We start from the raw sequence: 21,452 nt of genomic DNA on the forward strand, positions 1-21,452 counted from the left end.
TTTATCATGTAGCTCCCCATAAATATAAGGTGAATCCCTTGCCTATCCACTGTGATCAATAACTGTCAAGATTGTGGGAGAGAAGGAAGGAGTCTCACTTGTAGCTTTCTTGCTTGCACAATGGGGGAATACACACAAGGGTGGAGACTGAAAACAGTTTTCCTCTTCTTAGTTGTGAAAGCCAAAAGAACACTCATACAAAGAAATAGAAGAACCCTATATATGGGTCTCAAACCAAACTCAACTAACTAAGGTGGTATACTAATTGAGCCACGAACTAGAGTAGATAAGGATAGCTATCGTGTAGCCATTATTCATGGGCGGTGTACCAACTGCATCTGCAACTAACACGTCGGTGACATAAATGCACAACGGTCACCCTGGCATATCACGAGTGGAGCTCGATATCTCAACAATAACTTCCCATTCATGTAAAACTCAGGACACTGCTTATTTGACATTCATGTACAACTCAAGACAAATGTTGTCCATGCCCGTGGCCACACCACACAGATGATGTGCTAACATAAACATGCTTTTGCAAATGCTGCACTGGTAGTTGTTTTTCTGATCTTTATAAAGCATTGAACAAATTACATTAATATTCATGCTGTGTAAAGAAGATTGTCAGAAACATCATGCAACTATGAAGGGGAGAACCATAAGCATGAGGGTTTAATAATCCATAGTTGTATACCTTTTCAGATATTCCATCGAGGAGCTAATTTTGTTGGCTTTCTCTTCTATAGTCAACTATCTATACAATGAATTAGCCTAAAAAGGAATCGTTTTATTGAGAAGACAAGCAAGATATATAATTTGAGCCATGAAACCAGGATCAAACCAGCAGCAAAAGTAGTAGCATCAGCTTTACTTTCTAGCCATTCAAAGTGTTTCAAAGCAGTCGTTCATCCACCATGGTTAAATTCATGCTGAAAATCATTGAGGATTATTGCTTCTGCTTACCTTAACCAATTGAGTTGTTGTTTCTTGACCAAGCCACTTGAATCATTAAAAAATCCATTGTATAAGGGTAAATCAGTAGTGAATCACTGCTTGGTAAGCCCCTACCCTTGATCCCAATTTTCCATTCCATGCATTTCATGAAAAGGTTCGATTCCTACTTCCAAATGCATCTCATATTGGGTGTTTAATTAATAAATGTATGCCATGTATATTCTGTGTGAGGAAAAGCCAGATGCCAGGCAAGGTGGCAAGACAAAAGAGGGGTGACCCCCCTTGCCATCAAAGACCCTGAAGGGGTGCACAACTCGGCCCAAGGGGAACTTTTTCCCACCTCCCAGTGATCCGAAGCCTGAAGTTACTTGTAGGTGCAGGTACCCTCATGACGAACCAAGATATTGACTTGGCACTAATGTATGAGATGTATTTGCCGATGTATGGATGTATTATTGGCTGCAAATGTATGGGAAAATACTATTGAGGATGCATTTGCAGACATGAGAATACATATGCAGTCAATGGTAGTGAATACGATGCTTGGAATGTATGGGAGATGCCTATGCATGGGGAAATTATGCTAAGAGATGTTTATGACACGCTCAATTCTGGAATAAGGTTGCAAATAGTGAATTTGGATGGTTGGGCAATATAATATGCCATGTGGGATGACCTTTCAGTCATGCATTGACAAGTTGATTCCTTGCAATCCCTTTCTAACACCATTTTAGCGAATTCGGGAATCTCCCAAGTCCCACTTTCAAATAAGGGGTAAAGATTTGGCCATGTGGATAAATTTTAACCCATGCTTCAAAATGGGACTTGGAAAGAAAACCTATACAATAATTAGGGTAGACTCCACTTTCAAGTAAGGAGACAAGATTTGACCATGTGATCAAATATTAACTATATTGGGAATTCCCAAACTATATGAGAATTCCCAAATTCCTTAATATAGTGTTTTCTTGACCCTTGCAGGGTGCTGTAAGCAATTCGCTAGCATTTATATAAGTATACCTATTCCCAAGAACTGAGGTACATATCTTGCACAGTACCCACAAGTCCTACTAAGGGCCTTGATCATTTTTGGAGCTCTAATTGGACCCTACAAGATACTTATAGGTCAAAACAAGCCTCCTACAAGTGTAGACAAGGTGCTGGACTACATAGTACATCAGTACTTTTCCTATTAAAGATTTTTTTATATTAAACTTGGGAGCACATGCTTATGCTCAGCTCAAAGAGGGCATCCTTGGCTTCGACTTGAACAAAAAATTAGGTCAATCGAAGCTTCCTAGCTCAAGTTATGGACATAATAGTGGTAAGTGGTCTAACGGGACTGCACCTAACCAAGGCAGGGAATAGGAGAAAAACCAAGGCCAATGAAGATGTTCAGCAATAAATCAAGGATTCATGAGAAACAATGACTGAGAACATCCCTAAAACGTATTACAAGGATTATCCTCATGACATTGGAAGCCTCAGTGCTCTTAATGATACTCTATGCAGGCATGAGACAAGGCATAATCAAATACATGAGGCTATTTTGAAAAGACAAGAGGTTGTACTTGCAAGCATAGCGGCAAACACAAAAAATCATGCTGAGATGATGAAGTAAATGCATCAAATGAGAGTGACCATGGAAACAATTAATGCCAATTTCTTTAAGTGGTTGGAGATTCAACTGAAGGGAAAACAGCAAGAAGATTGGTCACATGTACATGCTGAAAGAACCGCCTTCCCATCAGTCAATGCAAATTCTCAAAGCATTTTAGGAAGAATGGGCATTCCCAATAGTATCTTTGAGCTTGGTGAGCCTTCTCATAGGCAAGAGGACCCATTAGGAAACACATCATGGGGAAGTTCTTAGCTTCCATCAGCCCCCATGCCTTCAACAAGGTTTTAGTAGTCTTTTGGCAGGAATCACTCTCATAATAGTACCACTTTTGGCACTCAAAATTATCAATTTCAATTTGGACAGTTTGGATAGGCCACTCCTCATGAATGAGAGCTAAGAGATAAGATTATCTTCTCCAAATTTAATGGCCAATCATCTTTCCTAGTTGAATTGGAAGAATGGCTTTCAAAGCTTGAAGACTACTATGATATTTTGCCAATAAATCCACTTTGCCACAATCCACTTGGAAGGATTTTCTCATACATGGTGGCAGTATATTAAGAGGGAAAATCAGCAAGTTGATACACTTGGGATGCATTTAAAGCACTTATGGTTCAAGTTTTTGTGTCTCCCATAGAGAAAGAGAAGCTTGCTCGGTAGTGGTACAACTTAATGCAGCGTGGCTTGATAGTTCGGGACTACACAAATCAATTTCTTAATCTCACGATGTATGTTGAGTCCATAAGTGATGATACAAAGCTACATAAGTATATATATGACTTGGATCCTTAGTTATCACAGCTGATGTTTCAGTGCAGTCACCTTCCAATTTGTTAAAGGCTATTGAATTAGTTGAAAGATACTCCTATAAGTATCATAGGGGTACTTTAGTTCAGCCATATTATGGACAACAAAGAAACCTGTCTCAGCCATCTATTGGGCAACCTAGAGGGCCTGCACAGTCCAATTTTGGATAGCAACGAGCTGTTGTAAAGCAGGGCCTATTTGGGGCCAGTTATGGTGGTGTAAATATGCCATTTAGCACCCCCAAAGTTCCCACATATCCCACTTCAATGCCTCAAGGCAAACCAATAATTTCAGGGCAGTAAACAACAACAAGACTGAGAATAAACAAGGGGACAGTAAGAACAAGAATGTCTCAGCCTTGGTGGTCAATGGTCCATTCCCATGGATTTGTATAAAGAAAGGAAAGAAAAAGGACCTTGTTTCAAGTGTGGGGAAATGTACACAATTGAACATGATTCCAAATGTGCTTATACAAATGCAAAGGCAATAGTCAAAAGTATGTTGGTCTTTGAAGACTCAGAGGATGACCATGAGGATGCAAGTGCCTTTGTAAACACTGTTGAAAATGATGGGACTGATGAAAAAACTGGGCAGGAAGAGTTCTTTGACCCTGCAAATACCTTTTCTTTTGACCCTAGTGGTCACGTACGTGTAGATATGGGTGACAAGAATGACTCAAATGTTGCTGCCACTATTTGTACTATCTCCTTGGATGCTTGGATAGGATCAAAGAGTCCTAATACTCTTCGTCTTCAAGGCAAGTTTCATGGAAAATATGTGTTTATCTTGGTTGACAGTGGTAGGACACACAGTTTCATAAATAGAGCAGTCATGTAGGCTGAAATGTTTTGCCACTAATTTACACCAACCATTGAGGGTGCAAGTTGCCAATGGGAGTGAAGAAATTAGTACTCAAATATGCCAAGCTGTACATATTCAGCTTGCTGAAAATTGTGGGCAGAATGTAGACTTAATTGCACTTGACATGGGGCCAATAAACATTGTGTTGGGCTGTGATTGGCTGAATACTTTGGGCACCATTTCTATGGATTTCTCTTTGCTATATATGCAGTTTTTCAGTGTTGGACAGCTTGTTCACTTGTAGGGAATCCAAAACAGTAGTGAATATCAACTCATTACAGCCAAACGACTTAAGAAAGAGTACAAGAAATGCTCTCAGATTTTCGTATTACAGTTAAATAAGGAAAATACAAATCAGTCCAGCAATGTGCAAGATAATTCAGCTTTAAAGGCTCTTCTTGATGATTACAATGATTTGTTTCAGCTATCTATAGCACTGCCTCCCAAGAGAGCTGTTGACCATCCCATTGATTTGGAACCACACTCAAAGCCAGTGAATAAGCCTCCTTACAAGTTGTCCAAATGTGAAAGAGAAGAAGTGGCCAAGCAAGTCAAGGATTTATTAGATATGGGTTTCATAGAGCCTAGCTCATCTTCTTATGTACTCGAGTAAGTTACTAATGAATATATGTGTGCATCATGTGGGTTCAAAATAAGGTATTTTAAAATACCACGTTTACACATTTTTTACATACAGAAGGGTGTGAAATAATGGGATTGTTTATAGATTGAATAGAAAAGGGTTATGTTTTATTTAGGAAAAATCACAGATAAGGACATTTATAAATAGGCCTTGAATGCACGTGATGCAGAGAATATACACATAGTAACTTCCCCAAGCCTATGGATCACCTTCCTTGATCGTCAAAAAGAAAGATGGCTCATTTAGAATGTGCATAGACTATAGAGATTTGAATAAGATTACCGTGAAGAATAGATACCCTATCTCTAGGGTGGATGACTTGTTAGATAAGCTGAAAGGGGCTAAATATTTCACAAAGATTGATTTGAGATCCGACTACCATTAGATACGCATGGGTGAAGGGGATGAGATTAAGACAGCATTCAAGTCTAATCATGGGCTTTATCACTTCTTGGTTATGCCCTTTGGTTTGACAAATACACCCGCAACTTTACAAAGTCTAATGAATAAAATATTTTAGCCATTTTTATTCAAATTTGTGTTCATATTTTATTTATGACATTCTCATCTATAGATGTTCATTGGAAGCTCATCTATTGCACATGAGGTAGGTATTCGATATACTTAGACATCATAGATTCTTTGCTATGGAGTCAAAATGTTCCTTCATGCAAACTGAGGTAGAGTATTTAGGCCACATTGTCAGTGAGGCATGCATTAGAACTGATCCAAAGAAAGTGCAATGTGTCAGAGATTGGCCTGCACCTGCAAATACCACCTCTTTGAGAGGATTCTTGGGTCTCTCTTCATTCTACCGTAGATTGATTCGACATTACACCACTATTGCAGCTCCTCTCACTAATAGGCTGAAGAAAGAAGCATTTTTCTTCATGCCATTGCAAATAGAAGCTTTAACTAGCTGAAAGGTTTGCTTACTTCAGCTCCGTGGTTTGCCCTGATTTCTCCAATGAATTTACCATTCTGTGTGATGCCAGTGGGTGAGGTATTGGTGCAGTATTGTTGCAATAACATGGGGTAATAGCTTTTGAAAGTTAAAAACTTACTGAAAATGAGATGGTAATGAATGTCTATGATCAAGAAATGCTGGCTATTCTTCATGCCATAAAGAAATGGCACCATTACTTGTATGGTAGCAGGGTTAGAGTCAAGAGTGACCATAGGGTCCTCAAATATTTCTAATCTCAGTCCAACCTTACTCCTAAGCAATGTAGATGGATGGCACATTGCAAATTTATGACTTTGACATTACCCATACTCGTGGGAAAGACAATGTAGTAGGGCTGATTCCTTGTCTAGAATGTGGGCATGTAAAGTCACTGCCATCATGGAATTGCATAGCGATTGGGTTCACGAGCTTTAGGAGCCTTACCTATTGGATGTTAATTTCAGCAATATATTTTAGAAATTATAGCAAGGTCAATGTAGAGAAAACTCTCCATTTCAGCCAAAAAATGGGTTTTTATGGCTTAATGGCAGGATTGCTATCCCTCACACTTCCCCATTCAAGTAGAAGATCATGCAGGAAATGCATTCAGCATCTACAGCTGGTCATTTGGGAGTGTTCAAAACGTATGACAAAATTGACAATATTTTTCATCGGAAGGGCCTTTGGATGTTAAAGAATTTGTCTTGAACTGTGTGCCTTGTCAGCAAAACAAGGACAACACATTAAAGTCGGGTGGGTTGCTACAACCATTGCCTATTCCCAAGGGCAAGTGGACTCATATAACCATGGATTTTATTATAGGTCTGCCTCTCTCACCAAGAAAGGGTGGAATAGCATCTATGTGGTGGTGGATAGGCTTACAAAGGTAGCTCATTTTATCCCCACTAAAGCCCAATTTGCTGCATCACAAGTAGCCAACCAACTCATGGAACATGCGTTCAAATTGCATAGCTTACCGCAGGTCATTGTGCATGATTGAGATACAAAATTTATGAGCAATTTTTGGCAAGCGGTATTTAGTTCTATGGGCACCAAGTTGGCTCCCTCTACAGCTTATCACCCCCAAATTGATGGTCAAATAGAGAGGGTCAACAAATGGCTAGAAACTTATTTGAGACACTTTTGTCATGATGTTCAGCATGCTTGGGATGCAGGGTTACATTTCACTAAGTTTTTCTATAACAACTCCACCCATGCTAGCATTGGAGTCTCACCTTTTGAGGCTTTATATATGCATAGGTCCCTCACTCCATGGTCGTCTTCAATGACAAGATCAATCCTCAAAGCAAGGAAGAATTGGACAAGAGATGTAGGGCCTACTTTAGCAATGTAAGCTAAACTTAAAGAGAGATCAAGATAAAATGAAGCTTTATGTTGATGAGAAAAGAAAGGACATTGAGTTCCAAGAAGGGGATTTGGTTTTGCTGAAAGTACCTAAGTCTAGGTATGCCACTCTTAAGGATGGCTCCAACAACAAGTTAGTTCACAGGTTCTATGGGCCCTATCAGATTATCAAGCGGGTGGGTGACTTGGCTTATCAGTTGGAATTACCCCCTTCCACCAAGATTCACAATGTTTTTTATGTGAGTCAACTCAAACCTTTCATTGGATCATCAATGGATTACTTAGAAGAGCTCCCTCCTATGGATGAAGAGGGTATCATCCAATACATTCCAGAGGCAGTCATAGGTCAAAGGAATAACAATTCTCCTTCATCTTCTCTCCCTCTCTCTAGGTTTCATGGCTTCCTTTCTTCCTTTTTTGTATTTCTCTCTCTTCTTCTATTCTTTCTCTCTCCTCATCACTCTCTTTCACTCTCTTCTACTTCTCTTCTCTCTTTTGCAGTCTTCTCTCTCCTCTTTCTCTCTCCACAGTCCTCTCCTTGACACAATGCTCCACATTTGTGCAAACACATACTCAATGGTAAATATACACAAAACAAGGCATTTTGGAAAACCCTACAATGCATTGGGAGACAAAGTAAAAATATAAATTATTTTCCATCAAGACGCATGAAGGATGGTTAAAGTAAATAAGGTTTTTGAATTCAATAGGCATGACGTTGAATATACTTGTGAGTGACTCCAACAATTGGAATTTAATGCGCACGCACACACACACACACAAAATGATTTTATTTGGCTCAACTATTGCAATAGTTCTCCTTGAGTAGACATGGCATGCAAAACAACTACATCCATGGACATGCCAATTGGTTATAGTCATGTTAGTGACTTGGTAGTGAGCATGCCTAAGGATCATGATAACTTGGAAGTGTAGTTGTGATAAGGAGCTATTAGTTGGGATGCAATCATTGCTTGTGAATAGGCATGGGGTGCTTTTTAGGGAAACTTGCACTCATGAAGTTACTTTTAAGATAGCACTAGTGAAAAAGCCATGCATAACTAGTGGTACACATCCTAGTAACAATCGTGTGGTGATAAAAAGCATGATGCTCAAAAGCATAAAAAATACTAGTACTAAGCATCCTTAGACATGGTTTTTGTAATCATGGTGTAGGATGCATGCTAGGGTTCACCACCAAGTTGTGCTCTCTGTTAGAAAGCATGCTCTACGTGCAGTCATGGTGTCCCTTGCAATCATGGTATTAATCTGTTTGTTGTACCCTGTGGCCATATATTCCCTCTTGATGCTTACTATTAATTTGTCCTAGTTCTCAAGTTTTGAAACCCTAAAGATTTGCACTCTTGGATATGATAGGTAGACCTAGAATGCAAGATTAGAGATGCACAATCTTGGAGATCTATGGTCTTGGAGATTTCCATGACATAAGGTTTACATAAATTTTCAAATCATTGAAGATTCTGAGGTATTCCTTGAACCACACCTTTCCCTTACATCTCCAACATTGATTCAAATCTAGTATGACCTAACCACTTGTGCCATAACTTAACTAAAGGCATGCTTTCTCATCTATATACATAGCTTGTCCAAGTGAAGGAATATAAGCACCAAGCTTGTATAGCATTCCTATTTTGAATTCTTTTGAATCAGCACTATATTTCCTTATCTTATCTTTCATAATGCATTTCTTTTCATCAAAGTTCACATTGTATCCATTCCCTATAATTTATCCAACACTTATTGGATTCTCTAGGGTACATAGCTTGGATCGTTAATGTCTTGGCAATAGAAGTGGGTGTACAATCATAGAGTTGCTTGGAATAGCACAAAGAATCAAATATCATACTTATGTACTCAATCTAGACTTCAAGAATCTAGGTGACTTAGTGCAAGCTCCTTTGGAATCAACAAGGTACTAGGTTTGTGACCTAGGGTAGTAACCTTGGGGTATACCCTATCTTGGTGGTGGCCAAATACTAACTAAGTATCATAGGTCACTTTTAATTATTGTATCGAGCTAAAACCTAGAGTTCCATCCATAGGCATTTACTTATCAAAAAAAAATCTTGCTAGTCATGGGAGAATGGAACTCTTCCTTATAAAAGGAGAAGAAACATAGTTGCTAAAACCATCAAAATCCATCTTGACAAAAGGCACAAAATCACTCCTATCGACCCTCATTGTATCCAATCCATGTGACATCATTCCATTTTTAATCCAATTTAGGCTCTCAAGAAAAAGCCTCACACTATCTATGCTATATATCTACTCAAACCCATGAAAGAAAAGAGATCAAAAGATTCATGAGGTGTAGTGGACTCACCTAACTTACCTCTCTACTTATACTCTGAATGGAGCAGATGGAATCAAGAAGAGAATACAAAAGGAGGAGGATAAAATGAGGAGGATGGAAAATGGACATTACAGCTTCTTCACACCGATCCCTCACTAATAATTGCTCTCCCTCACTCAATCCCTCACTCTCATACCCTTGCTAAGATGGAATAAAAAGAAGAAGAGGAAGAATGATGAGTAGCTTCATCTCTTTGAGTCCCTCACTCACTTCCTCAATCTCCCTTCCTCACTCTCAAGCTAAATTGAAGCAAGTAAGAAAATGTAGATAGAGAAGAAGAGGCTCTCAGAAGTTGCACACAAGAATAAGGGTCTCCATTCACATTGTACATAATAGACATAGGGTTTGCTTTTGGTTAGGCACCAAGAGCACAAACAAAACTAAGTGCACAATCCTAATAAAAGTAGAATAGAATCATAAAACAATTGATTGAAAATTTTTTCATTGCTTGTTGGATCACATGTAAGTGTTTCTCTCAGCATCAACCTTCTTGTACCAAATATGTATATTTCAACTAGATACATTCTTGTTAGGCCACATTCATATCACCAAAATAACATCAAAATCTCATATTTATATACATGTATTTAGTGCTAAGTGCTCACATATTAATATCCTAGCTTGTAGTCCAAAGTCTCAAATGAAAGTAATGGTTCACTATTAGTATGAGATTAGCCCTTATCTTTTAAGCTCCAAACTCGGTGGGTTTACTAGCTTAAATTTCTATTAAAATCCCAATTGTGTCATCTAATTTGGTCGCCATCATAGTTATGAGCCAAGAAATAAGTGTCTTCTAAGCCTTGCATTGATAAAAGGATGTAAGGACTCATGCACATCACTTAATTCAAGTTAGTAGTCTAATAGAGATTCTTAGCCTACAAAGATTAGGGTGATGTCTAACACATGCACTACTTGGTACATTTTTTGGATGTGGACCAAATAAAGTGGGCACATGCTATCAAAGGCAAGGCTAAGGTTATGCCTCAGCAACACCTTGTCATACATGCTTCCCAGAAGACTAGGTGCAACAAGCTAAGACATGCCTACCCTCCAAAAAAGGGCAAAGGGAGGTATCCAAAACATCACAGTGTCACCTGTAGCGTAAAGAAAACAGGGATTCTAAGGCCAAGCCAATGTCTCAACCAATAAGCAAGAAGAAGCATGTCTCCATCTAAAAACATGCTCGTGTTCCTTTGATCGATGGTAACTAGTGTGCTGTCTTAGAGTGTGTCAATCCTAAGATTATAGATACCAATCTATATGACTATATCTATAAAGCCACATGGAAGCTAGCACTAATGTCTTGGAATGTTCGTGGTCTTTGTAACAATAGGAAGATTGTTTCTACCATCCAGTGATTGATAAGTGCAAGGCCAACGTGCTAGTGCTTCAAGAGATCAAACTCGGCTGGAGAAAGCCAAAGCCTTTTCCCCTGAGAACTATGTTTGATTTGCTGGTGACTATCAAAGACGGAAGGGCCACACACTAATGATTACCAAGAAGACCCTCAAGAAAGTAAGAGCTAACTCGGCTTTGAAGCTATTCCAACAATGACAATGGCCCTGCTTGATGATATCACTGTCCTAGATGGAGCTGCCACAAAATTATGTGGTATGGAATCTATTTTCCTCAACTTCATCTGGTCATGTATGAATTAGACTATTTTTGGTTCTAGAGCTAACTTGTACCCTATGGATAGGACATTTGAGTTGAGGGCCCATATGGAAGCTGTCATGAAGATTGAGAGGATCCCATTGTATGTTGCAGATGTTTGTGCCTAGGCTCTGGATAATCGTGCAACTCTTTATGATGTATATTTTGCTTTACTTCCTTTGGTAATGTAATTCACCATCGTATTATTAATTGGAAATAATAATTAATGGATATTATGTTTGTTGACCATTTGATAGCCTGGCAATGCATCTCTCTCTTTCCATTTTCTTCTCTAACATGGAGCGGCTCTTACGAGTTATTGCTCTTACATATAGAGATCTGCCTTTATCTGCGTTTTACAGCTTTTGAACTGTCTTTTTCATTTACTTCCCTTAAATGGAGAGGTTTCATTCTTTTACCTTATGTAGACATTTTCTTAGGCCGATTACATACCAATGTGGACATATAAGTTTGAACAAAAAAAAAGTGTAAATCAGCCATGTGTCATCATGACATGGGTTGCGCATTTCGTAGACGATGAATACTATTGGGCAAGCAATCTCCTCATCCTAATATCCATCTGCACCCAAGGTAGTAAATGATAAGATATTTCCAATAAAAAAGTGTTGTGCATCTGACAGGAATGGAAGTATTAAAGTAGGTGCCTTTTGATGTGTAAACATGGTATCATTTAATATCACTAGGTCAAGCTTCATTTTTTTATAAAATAGGTGCCATGTGCTGTGTAAACATGGTATCAAATTGTTTTGAGGGTGGAGATGTTGTGTAAAACCACCCTTAGCTTCACATTCAACTATTTGCATTGCAATCTTCGACTCATAATCTTACTACTATATTATTTTAGTTGTAGGTTTGAAAAGCCCCAAACCTCCCAAGGGCTTCTCAAACCTACAACCTTTTCCAAACCTCCCTTTTTAAATTAAAATCCCCTCCCCTCCCAATGTTCATGAAAAACATTTTTTACAGCCAATACAAAAACCTTTGGATGCATGGACTTATAATTTTTTTTCGATCCTATAAGTTCACAAATTTATTGACTCAAATTTGAAGGTATTTTACATTCAAGCTCATAATTTAATTGTCAAAAACCTTGTACCAAATAATTCAACATTCTAAAAATTCCACTAGGGGACAAAGGGCAGGCCACTGAAGGAAGGTGGAGGAGGAGGAGGGGCCAAAGATGGAGATGGAGGAGAAGGAGAAGGAGAAGGAGAAGGAGAAGGAGAAGGAGGAGCTGAAGAAGTAGACCACCACTGGAGGAGGATCAAGGAGAAGGAGCCGGAGAGATGAAGATGGAGAGCGAGGAGGAGGAAGAGCTAAGTTGCTAGGATGTTGGGCCTACTGGGCTGTTGGAGGAGGATCGAGGAGGAGCTGAAGATGAAGATGTAGAGCAAGGACGCCATCGGACAACAGGTCTCTAGAGGAGGATCAAGGGGGAGGAATCAAAGATGAAGATGGAGGGTGAAGAGGCCACTGACTACTGGGCTATTGGAGGTAGGATATCAACATATTGATGGAGGAGAAGAAGGAGGAGCCGAAGATGGATTTGGAGGGGGAGGAGAAGGAGAAGGAGGAGAGGGAGAAGAAGGAGTTGAAGAAGAAGCAGGCCCGCTGGCCACACTGGAGGAGGAGCCAAAGATAAAGATGGAGGGCAATGAAGATGAGGAAGAGTAGAGGAGAGAAGATGAAGATGAAGACGTAGGCAATAGATAATGGAGGTGGAAAATTAGGACTGGGAGAGTCAAATGAGTTGGAGCCTAGAAGGTGAAAAATACCAAGAACTCAAGGAGATAGGAATGAAAAACTTATTTGAAAAAATTGCAATTCATTTTACATTAAACCTCGATTTTTCGTGAACACTATTCTCTCCACTTTCTCTCGTGTGTTCTCTCTCATTTTCTCTTCCCCCTCCCCTTTTTAATAAAAAGATGGAGTGCAATGAAGATGAGGGGAGTAGAGGAGAGAAGGTCCCCCCCCCTTTTTTATTTAAACCCCCCCCCCCTTTCTCTCTCTCATTGTAAGGCATATACTCTCTCTCTCTCTCTCTCTCTCTCTCTCTCTCTCTCTCTCTCTCTCTCTCTCTCAAATTAAAACCTCCTCCCCTTTCTCGCGTAGAATCTCTCTTTCTTTTCCCCTTCCCCTTTCTAATTAAATTCCTTCCCTCTCTCCCCCCCCCTCTCTCTCATGTGTAGGGCCTAGGTTCTCTCTCTCTCTCTCTCTCTCTCTCTCTCTCTCTCTCTCTCTCTCTCTCAATTAGATGAAACTTTTTCATTTAATTAAATGTGTTTTAGACATAGTTTTCCATACACTTTGAGAGGAAGATAGTAGAAGAAAGAGAATGATTAAAAAAAAACAAGTAGAGAAAAAGACAAAGAGATTGAGAGAAAGAGAAAAGAGAATAGTCTTTTTTTAACTAAACTTTTTTTTATATAATTTTGACTTAGAGAGAGAGACAAAGGAAATATATAATTTGAAAGAGAGAGAAAATAGGAGGGAGAGAAAAGGAAAGAGATGAGAGAGAAATAGAGAGAGAAAAGAGAAAGAGAGAAAAAGAGAAATAAGGGGAGAGAGAGAGAGAGAGAGAGAGAGAGAGAGAGAGAGAGAGAGAGAGAGAGACACACACAAAGATACAAAGAGAGCAAAAAAAATGGGAGAGAGCGGGGAAACAGAGAAAGAGAATTATAAAGAGAGAATATAAAATTTAAGAGAAAGAGAGAGGAAAACAAAAAAGAAAAAGAGAAGAAAAGGGGGAGAGAGACAAATAAGAAAAACAGGGAGAGAAGAAAAGGAGAGATAAAATGAGAGAATTTAAACACGGAGAGAGAGAGGAAGAGAATTATAGAGAGAGAATATATAAAATTTAAAAGAAAGAAAAACAAATTAAAGAGAGTGAAGAGAGAGAAGAATAGAAAAATGGAAAAAGAGGAGAGAGAGAGAGAGAGTAGCAAAAAAAGCAAGAGAAAAAGAGGAAGAGGGTTCGAGGAAAAGAGAAAAGAGAAAAGTCTCTTTAATTTAAATATTTTTTTAGAGAGAAAAAGAGAGAATATAAAATTTAAAGAGAGAACCTAGAGAGAAGAAAAAAAATAAAATTAGTAGAAAGAGGAGTAAAAGAAAAGAGGGTAGAGAGAGAGAGAGAGAGAGATAAAATAAATATGAAGAGAGAATTAAATATAGAAAAAAGATAAAATTTACATACTTTAAGAAAGACTAAGGGGAGAAAAGAAAGTGAAGGAAGAAGAAGAGAGAGGGGGGAAATATGGAGAGAGAATTATAGAAAGAAAACATAAAATTTAAAAAGAGAGAAGGAAGAGAGAGAGAGAAGAAGAGAGAATATAAGTGGAGAGAGATATAATGATAGAGAGAAAAAAGATAAAATTTGAGAGAGAGAGAGAGAGAGAGAAAATAAAAATGTTAAAGAGAATGAAAGAGAAGAAAAAAAAAGAAAGAGAGAGAGAGAGAGAACCAAGAGAGGAGAAAAAATAAACTAAGATCAAGTATAGAGAGAGAGAATTAGATATAGGGAATTGAGGGGGGGAAGAGAATACATAGAAAGAGAGAAAGAGAGGGTGTGAAAAAAAAAATTTAAAAACAGAGAGGGAAAAGAGGAGAGAGAAATATGAGAAATGTATTGTACAAAACGGCCTAATGTTCTGTGCATGAAAACAGTGTGTGTGCAGAATGCTAATTGAAGGTTATAGAAAGAATAGTAGAACTATTTGGGAATCTTAAGCTGTTGTAAGTAAAGTTTTGAACACACGTCATGTCCCTTTCTTTCGACTCTCCAAAGCCAGATTTTCCTACTTTTGAGGAGCTTTTCCCCCAACTCACCTGGTTACTAATAGTGTACTCTTACCTTGTATTTTCTGTAAACCTTCATAACAATTTCATTTGACGCGCTCTTCTTAAACTACTGGAGCCCATGGTGATTGCAAGATTAAGAACTATTGACCCCAAAAACTCCTTGATTTTTTACAGCAAATATTACACCCACTCTATAATGGCGAACCTTGCAAGGTTTGGTCATATTAAGTTTCTGTTCCCCGAATAAAGGAGAAACTTGCACATCAACTCTCTCACCCTCTCTCAGATACCTAGCTATGGCTTCTTCAACCTGCTCCGCGAATACAGCTTTATGTCAGGCCCAAGCTTGTGATCTTGATGATCAGATTCGCTTGCCTTTCAATTGGCTGAAGCCATTGCAAAGACAGTGATCAGCAGAAAAAGAGTAAATAAGTTAGGTAATTAAAGACATGTTTTTACCAAAAGCAACCAACAAAACCAACTCATATCAATCGAGAAGCTTATAAGATTTAGAGAGATTGAAATGATGCTTACCAGGAGGATCCCACAATATAGTGGTCTCAGCTATCATGGAGGTTACCACATATGGGTCCATGTTGGATGCTGGTCGCCTATCCTCAAAGTAACCTGTTGGTTGATACATAAAGACTTTAAGAGCCAGCAACATAGCAAATGTCAAATACTGCAATTATACATTTGTTTTTTCTTTCAAACCAACCTTTGCCCTCCTTTTCTGTGTCCCGACCGACACGAACTGATGCTCCACGGTTGGCCACTCCCTGTAATAAAACGTTTATAACTTGGCAACGACAAATGATATGATAAAGTAAGATGAATTTCGCAGCATGGATAGTGCTTGCTAGGCAACACAGTCCAGTTCAGACCATACATGCAAAAAACATTTACCCATGAGAAGGTGTTGATGTTGGCTGTCTCATGCTTCCCAGTCAGCCGCCTTTCATTGCCTTCTCCATAAGCAGCAATGTGCTCCCTATGTCTCAGTCTGAGTTTCTCGATTGCCTTCTTGATGACCTCATACCCATTCTCCGCCCTCATACTCTTGGTGCTGCACGACGTTGAGGTTTAGATTGATTTCAACAATACAACTGTATATTTCATCCAGATTGCTATTACAAACATATCACCTGTAATTTGTGTGGCACCCAGCTCCATTCCAGTCACCCTGCACTTGCAAAAAGCTAACTCTTAAAACTAATAGCACAGAAGGACAACAAGGAAAAGAGTTTCATAACAGTAATTGGGGCAAGCAAATCAAACCAACAGTTTCACCTGTATTGGCTTGGGATCAAAACTCAGGACAACACCCGCCAGCTCAGTTATCCTCTGCAAGTGTCAGCAACGGGTGAATTTTTACTACGCATTGACACTTATTACAAAATCTTGTAATCCTCAGATACATCATCAGAGAGCCCTAGTGTATATTCTGGACAAACCTCGAGAATGTATCTGGCACACCACAGCTGGTCTGCTGCAAAGAGGCCTACGCAAGGGCCTACTTGGAATTCCCACTGCAGATAGACACCCATAAATTCCAATGCCAAGGCACCACATTTATCACCATTACTTAAGACGTTGTTGCAATTATAACAAATTCCAATATACTGCTGTGTGCTGTGCATTGGTCAGTCGGTGTACCTGGCCAGGCATGACCTCTCCATTAACCCCACTTATATTAATGCCCGCATGTATGCAAGCTTTGTAATGGGCATTCACGATGTCACGCCCATACGCTTTATCAACACCAGTTCCACAGTAGTAGGGTCCCTACCAGAAACAGCGATCCCAAAAAAAATAAGACAATGTCCCAAGGAAAGGGTGAGAGCTTTGACACCAAATCTCTACCTGTGGACCAGGGTAGCCCCCAAGTGGCCACCCTAGGGGCCAATTGACATCTTTCTGCAAAAGGGTGTATTCTTGTTCTAGCCCATACCTGCATCCATTGACAGGAACCTTCATTCAAAATCTGAATCACAGCAGTTCAATTATATTTACGAAAGAAATACAAATACCATGGAACCTCCTCGATAACTTTCTCATTGGAGAAAATTTCAGCTGCTCGGGCTCTCTTGTTGGTTGGGATAGGCTGACCGGCAGGTGTATAAGAATCACAGATGACCTGCCTTGCACACAAGAATGTCGTGAGATTGGGCTCAAGACAAAGAGTCGTTAGGAAAGTCATGCATGCAAGAATGAACTTTCGTATGCAGCTAGTGTCCGTGAACAAGATGTGCAATCCTATGATACTGTAAAAATGGTGAGGGTTCCAGGGCACAGCTTACCAAAATATTATCTCCTTTTCTAAAAGGATCCTTGAAAATAGCTTGCGGACTGACAATCACAACAATGCATCACGTCAGCAGGGATAAGTTGTAATAACCTTCACGTTTTTTTAATTAAACACTTGGTGGACTAGTTACTTATGATAGCATAGTCCAAATGTTTTACAGGTCAAACGCCTCGTCGACTAGTCGCGTATAATACCCATGTAGCACATATTCAGGCTAACTTAAGATCAGCGAGTTCAAAGACAAACAAGTTTCACAATGTCCTATCCTAATGGTAAGCATAACTGGTGAACAGTGGCAGTCAGTAAGATAATGTTGAATCAAATCCAAAAAGAGAAATGCATACTGTAAGATCACTTCACTATCTTCTCCTGGGGCTTGCCCCGTGCTTGAGCCATCATAATTCCATTTTGGAAGCTGCTTGGCATCATGAACCAGCCTTGGAATGGTCTGTAACAACGATGAATGGCATTTTAAACAGTTGTAAAGGGTGCGGTCAGTTGTGATAACAGCACTTACTGACGGGAGACCATTAGCGTTAATTTCAAATCCATCTGCGTGGCATTTTCCATGCAAAAAGAATCTAAGCTGATCACAAAATTACAGATACTGACGACAATTCAAGAAACTTTACGGAAGCAGCAAATGCATTCGTGAATATATGCACCCATACTCTCTTAATTGTCACGTATAATTAGTTAGAAGAGTGAATGGTTCAAAGGTGGATAAACTAAAGAAAAAGAGAAGAACGATGTCCTTACCCTGGCTTTGCTGCGCACATCCATACCAGATCCTCCAATCCTAAATCGATATCCAACAAAAAGGAGTCAGGTGCTCGAAAAACAACGGCAGCAGCTAAATGTGGTATTAGCCAGTAATTGTTTGTCACCTACATTGCTCAATCAAAATGTAGGCGGGAAACTGATGATACGAGAAAAACGAGACAAAGTATGCACACGAAAGATTGATAAGAGAGAGAACCGAATAAGATCGAGCAAAGCCATGAAGATGAGAGTGGCAAACACCAAAAAGGTTACGCTACGAATTGCCATCTGCATTGCGCTAATAAGCGATCGAACTCGAACAGAAAGGCTGACAAAGACATCGAGAATTAAAGAAAGCTAAATAGGATTGAGCAGGAGAAAATGACAAGGAGTAGAGCTTTTGATAATTGAAGGTGTAACCCCTACGGAGTATCCGTTTGTTTTGTGTTGATAAGCAGTGAAACGTGCGAATGCGGATGCTCAGGGAAAGCGTCAACAAGACGGCATGCAAGGGATTGAAAGAAAGAAAGAAGGACAATGCGACAATGGAGCGAAAGTCTGCGAGAGAAGAAGAGAGAGAGAGAGAGAGAGAGAGAGAGAGAGAGGGGGGGAAAGAAAAGCCAGATATATTCGTCGATGAAGAGAGCACGCGCGGATGGAAGAACCAAACAAATACAGGAAGAATTAGAATGCGGGTTCGGAACGAAGGTATGAGAGAGAGAGAGAGTCACCGTATATATTCGGCAATGAGGATTAAAGCATGCAAGGGATTGGACGAACGGAAACGAAGCAAGCACAGGAAGAATGAAAGAATGGACCAAAGAAATGGAAGAGGAAGCACAGAGAGAGAGAGAGAGAGAGAGAGAGAGTCACCATATGTATTCGGCGATGACCTTCTCTGCGAGCTGGAGGTTCAGGAGCTCCTGGAGGACCATGGCGATGGTGGTGGTGGTGGTGGTGACGAAACACAGAGAGAGAGAGAGAGAGAGAGAGAGAGAGAGAGAATATGACCCTCCTCCCTTAACCTGAATGACGTAAACGCTCGCCCACCCACACAGAAAATAAAGACCCTCATCCTGTTTGGCTTAAATAAGTGGGTTGCATTTTCTTTGGCTAAGGTTTACCGGCCCACCGGCTAGCAGCCACCACTGCTTGCCAACCACGTTGACACTGCCCACCGGGCTTACCGGCTGTCTCCGGTTCGCCGCGCACCACATGACCCTTTGAATCTTGAAACGGGCGCGGAATCCTTTGGGCTTGTTCCGTTTTGTCCCCCGTGGCCCTGCCCGTGTTTTCTTTCTCCTTTTTTAAAACCATTGGGAAGAGAGCCGTAGCATCGATAGACCATATCCCTGAAATCTGTTACATGGTACCACCTAGAAAATTGTGGGTTGAGTCCATGATTTCAAACCCTACACCTTCCATCCCCTCGGGCATACTAAAATACCTATTCGCTCTCTCTCACTTGATTGTATCTATTTGCAAGAGGTAAAAGCCAAATGTCTCACACAGGAAATCAACCTTAGGAGTATTTCCATGAATATAATTTGCATACTAGGCGCTCCGCGCCTAGACTCGCCTCGGCGCGAAGCGCTAGGGCAGGCGTGATTTTCGCGGGAGGGGGCGGGTGCTGGATGCATTGCACCCACCCCCGCGTTCTCTTTTTTTCCTTGTGGGGGAGGTGGGGGGCTGCCACGTGGCACCCGCCCCCCACCTCTTGTTAACTAATAGTATAGATGGTTTATCTTAAAGGCAAGAGTAGGGCATAGCGATTCTCAATTACCCAAGGCTAGTAAACATGATTTTCTAGGTTTGGAAAGACTCAAACAACCATTGGATTGTTGTTATATTAAAAGAAGGAGAAGAATTAGTTATTGTTCTATATGTTAACTATCCATTTCCTCTTACGCATCAAAGTTGGGATTCCTTACAAGTATTTTAAGTGTCCTATTATCCTGATTGGGGACTTTAACATGATAGAAGACATCCCATATAGATATTTAAACAATGGTCAAGTACTTGCAAGAAAGGAAAATAACTTATGATATAGTATTAAAGCTGCCCATAGCTTGGTGAAAACGATCTTTGAAAACTTTTATACCCTATCCAACAAACAAAAGGAAGAGTCCCTCACAAATGGAGATAGAGTGTATGTTTCATCTAGCATCTTAATCTTTATGTGAGCATTGCATTCAAAGTATTTGAAGACACCGTAATATCTATTCATTATCCAATTCAATTGTCACTCTCCAACAACCTAATATTATTAAGGCATGATGGTTTCATAATGACCAATGATTGTTTAAACTAGAATGTGTACAAAAGAGTGTGAAAGAAATCTTATATATGGCTTTCTCCATGATGTCCTTCCCTATCGGATAATGCTATAAATAGACCAAGACCTTCTCAAAGAAGCCAAAACCAAAAGCATCAATTGTTGAGAGCCCAAAAATATTCACAAAGCTTGAAAATTGGAGCAAATTATAAATGCAAATTAACTTCATCATAGATGATGAAATTCTAATAATCAAATTTGAACTGAAAAAAGAAAAAGAAGTAGAAGTTAGACAAGTTCTCCTAACCTACTATAGTATGTTAGATAGGTAGGATTGATAAGGCCTCAAAGGGGATCTTAATCTAATCAAGAAAAAGAAAGAGAGAGGATTACTACCCCTGCTTGCCTTTAACTCATCCACATCATACTCTCATGAAACAACTAGGGCCATGGCTAAAATTTCAAGATCTAGACCAAAAGTTGTCCCCACCTTCATACAAGCCTTGTAGAACAAGAACTCTCCCCATTGGAACTCTGGACTGTCAAAGCCTTTTGAAGAAGTATCATCTTGAAGTTTGAGGCTTAATGCATGAAGAGAACCATTAGGCTTCTATTAAGAGTGCATAAGATCTATTATGGGCTCTACAACATGAATGATCTTGTAGTAGATGACCAAGCCTCCTCCCTATTTCTAATGCAAATATAACAAAATTCTCTTGCATACCAACATGAATCTCGGATTGAAATGCCAGCCATTATGGTGCTTATTCTATTCCTATAAGGCAAGGAACCAAGCTCCAAGGGTTTGGAGAAGGGATAGATCCATGGAAGAGAAATGAGAGGCCAAAAGCATCCATGGGAGTTGAAAGGAAGCTTAGAGAAGAAGGGGAAAACCCTTTTTCTTGAAAAATAGTGATGTCTTCACCAAAGTTTGGTAACCTTATTTTATCTAGGAAACACTAAACTTGGTTGGAAAGTTGATCATCACCACCTACTTAAATGATAGGGAGACTGCTATTTTTGCCAAGATCTTGTCCATCTCCTTCTAGAATAGTTGT

At 39.7% G+C, this 21,452-nt stretch overlaps 1 protein-coding gene across 1 annotated transcript; it reads right to left on the reverse strand.

The window, feature by feature from the left end:
• Positions 1-15,192: 15,192 nt before the first annotated feature.
• LOC148041696 (glutamine synthetase PR-2-like) lies at positions 15,193-19,163 on the reverse strand. The gene is made up of 14 exons (XM_087681408.1): positions 18,993-19,163; positions 18,117-18,156; positions 17,702-17,805; positions 17,350-17,398; positions 17,080-17,186; positions 16,913-17,000; positions 16,706-16,834; positions 16,504-16,578; positions 16,340-16,393; positions 16,195-16,232; positions 15,956-16,115; positions 15,768-15,828; positions 15,584-15,676; positions 15,193-15,435 (listed from the first exon to the last, which is right to left on the reverse strand). Exons 1-14 carry the CDS (start codon positions 19,052-19,054, stop codon positions 15,428-15,430), a joined length of 1,068 nt encoding a protein of 355 aa, XP_087537534.1. The 5' UTR covers positions 19,055-19,163; the 3' UTR covers positions 15,193-15,427.
• Positions 19,164-21,452: the final 2,289 nt, after the last annotated feature.

This window comes from Lygodium microphyllum, chromosome 1 (genome assembly GCF_053477565.2).
Source record: "Lygodium microphyllum isolate KBCC chromosome 1, Lygodium_microphyllum_v1.1.10, whole genome shotgun sequence".
Taxonomy (NCBI): domain Eukaryota; kingdom Viridiplantae; phylum Streptophyta; class Polypodiopsida; order Schizaeales; family Lygodiaceae; genus Lygodium; species Lygodium microphyllum.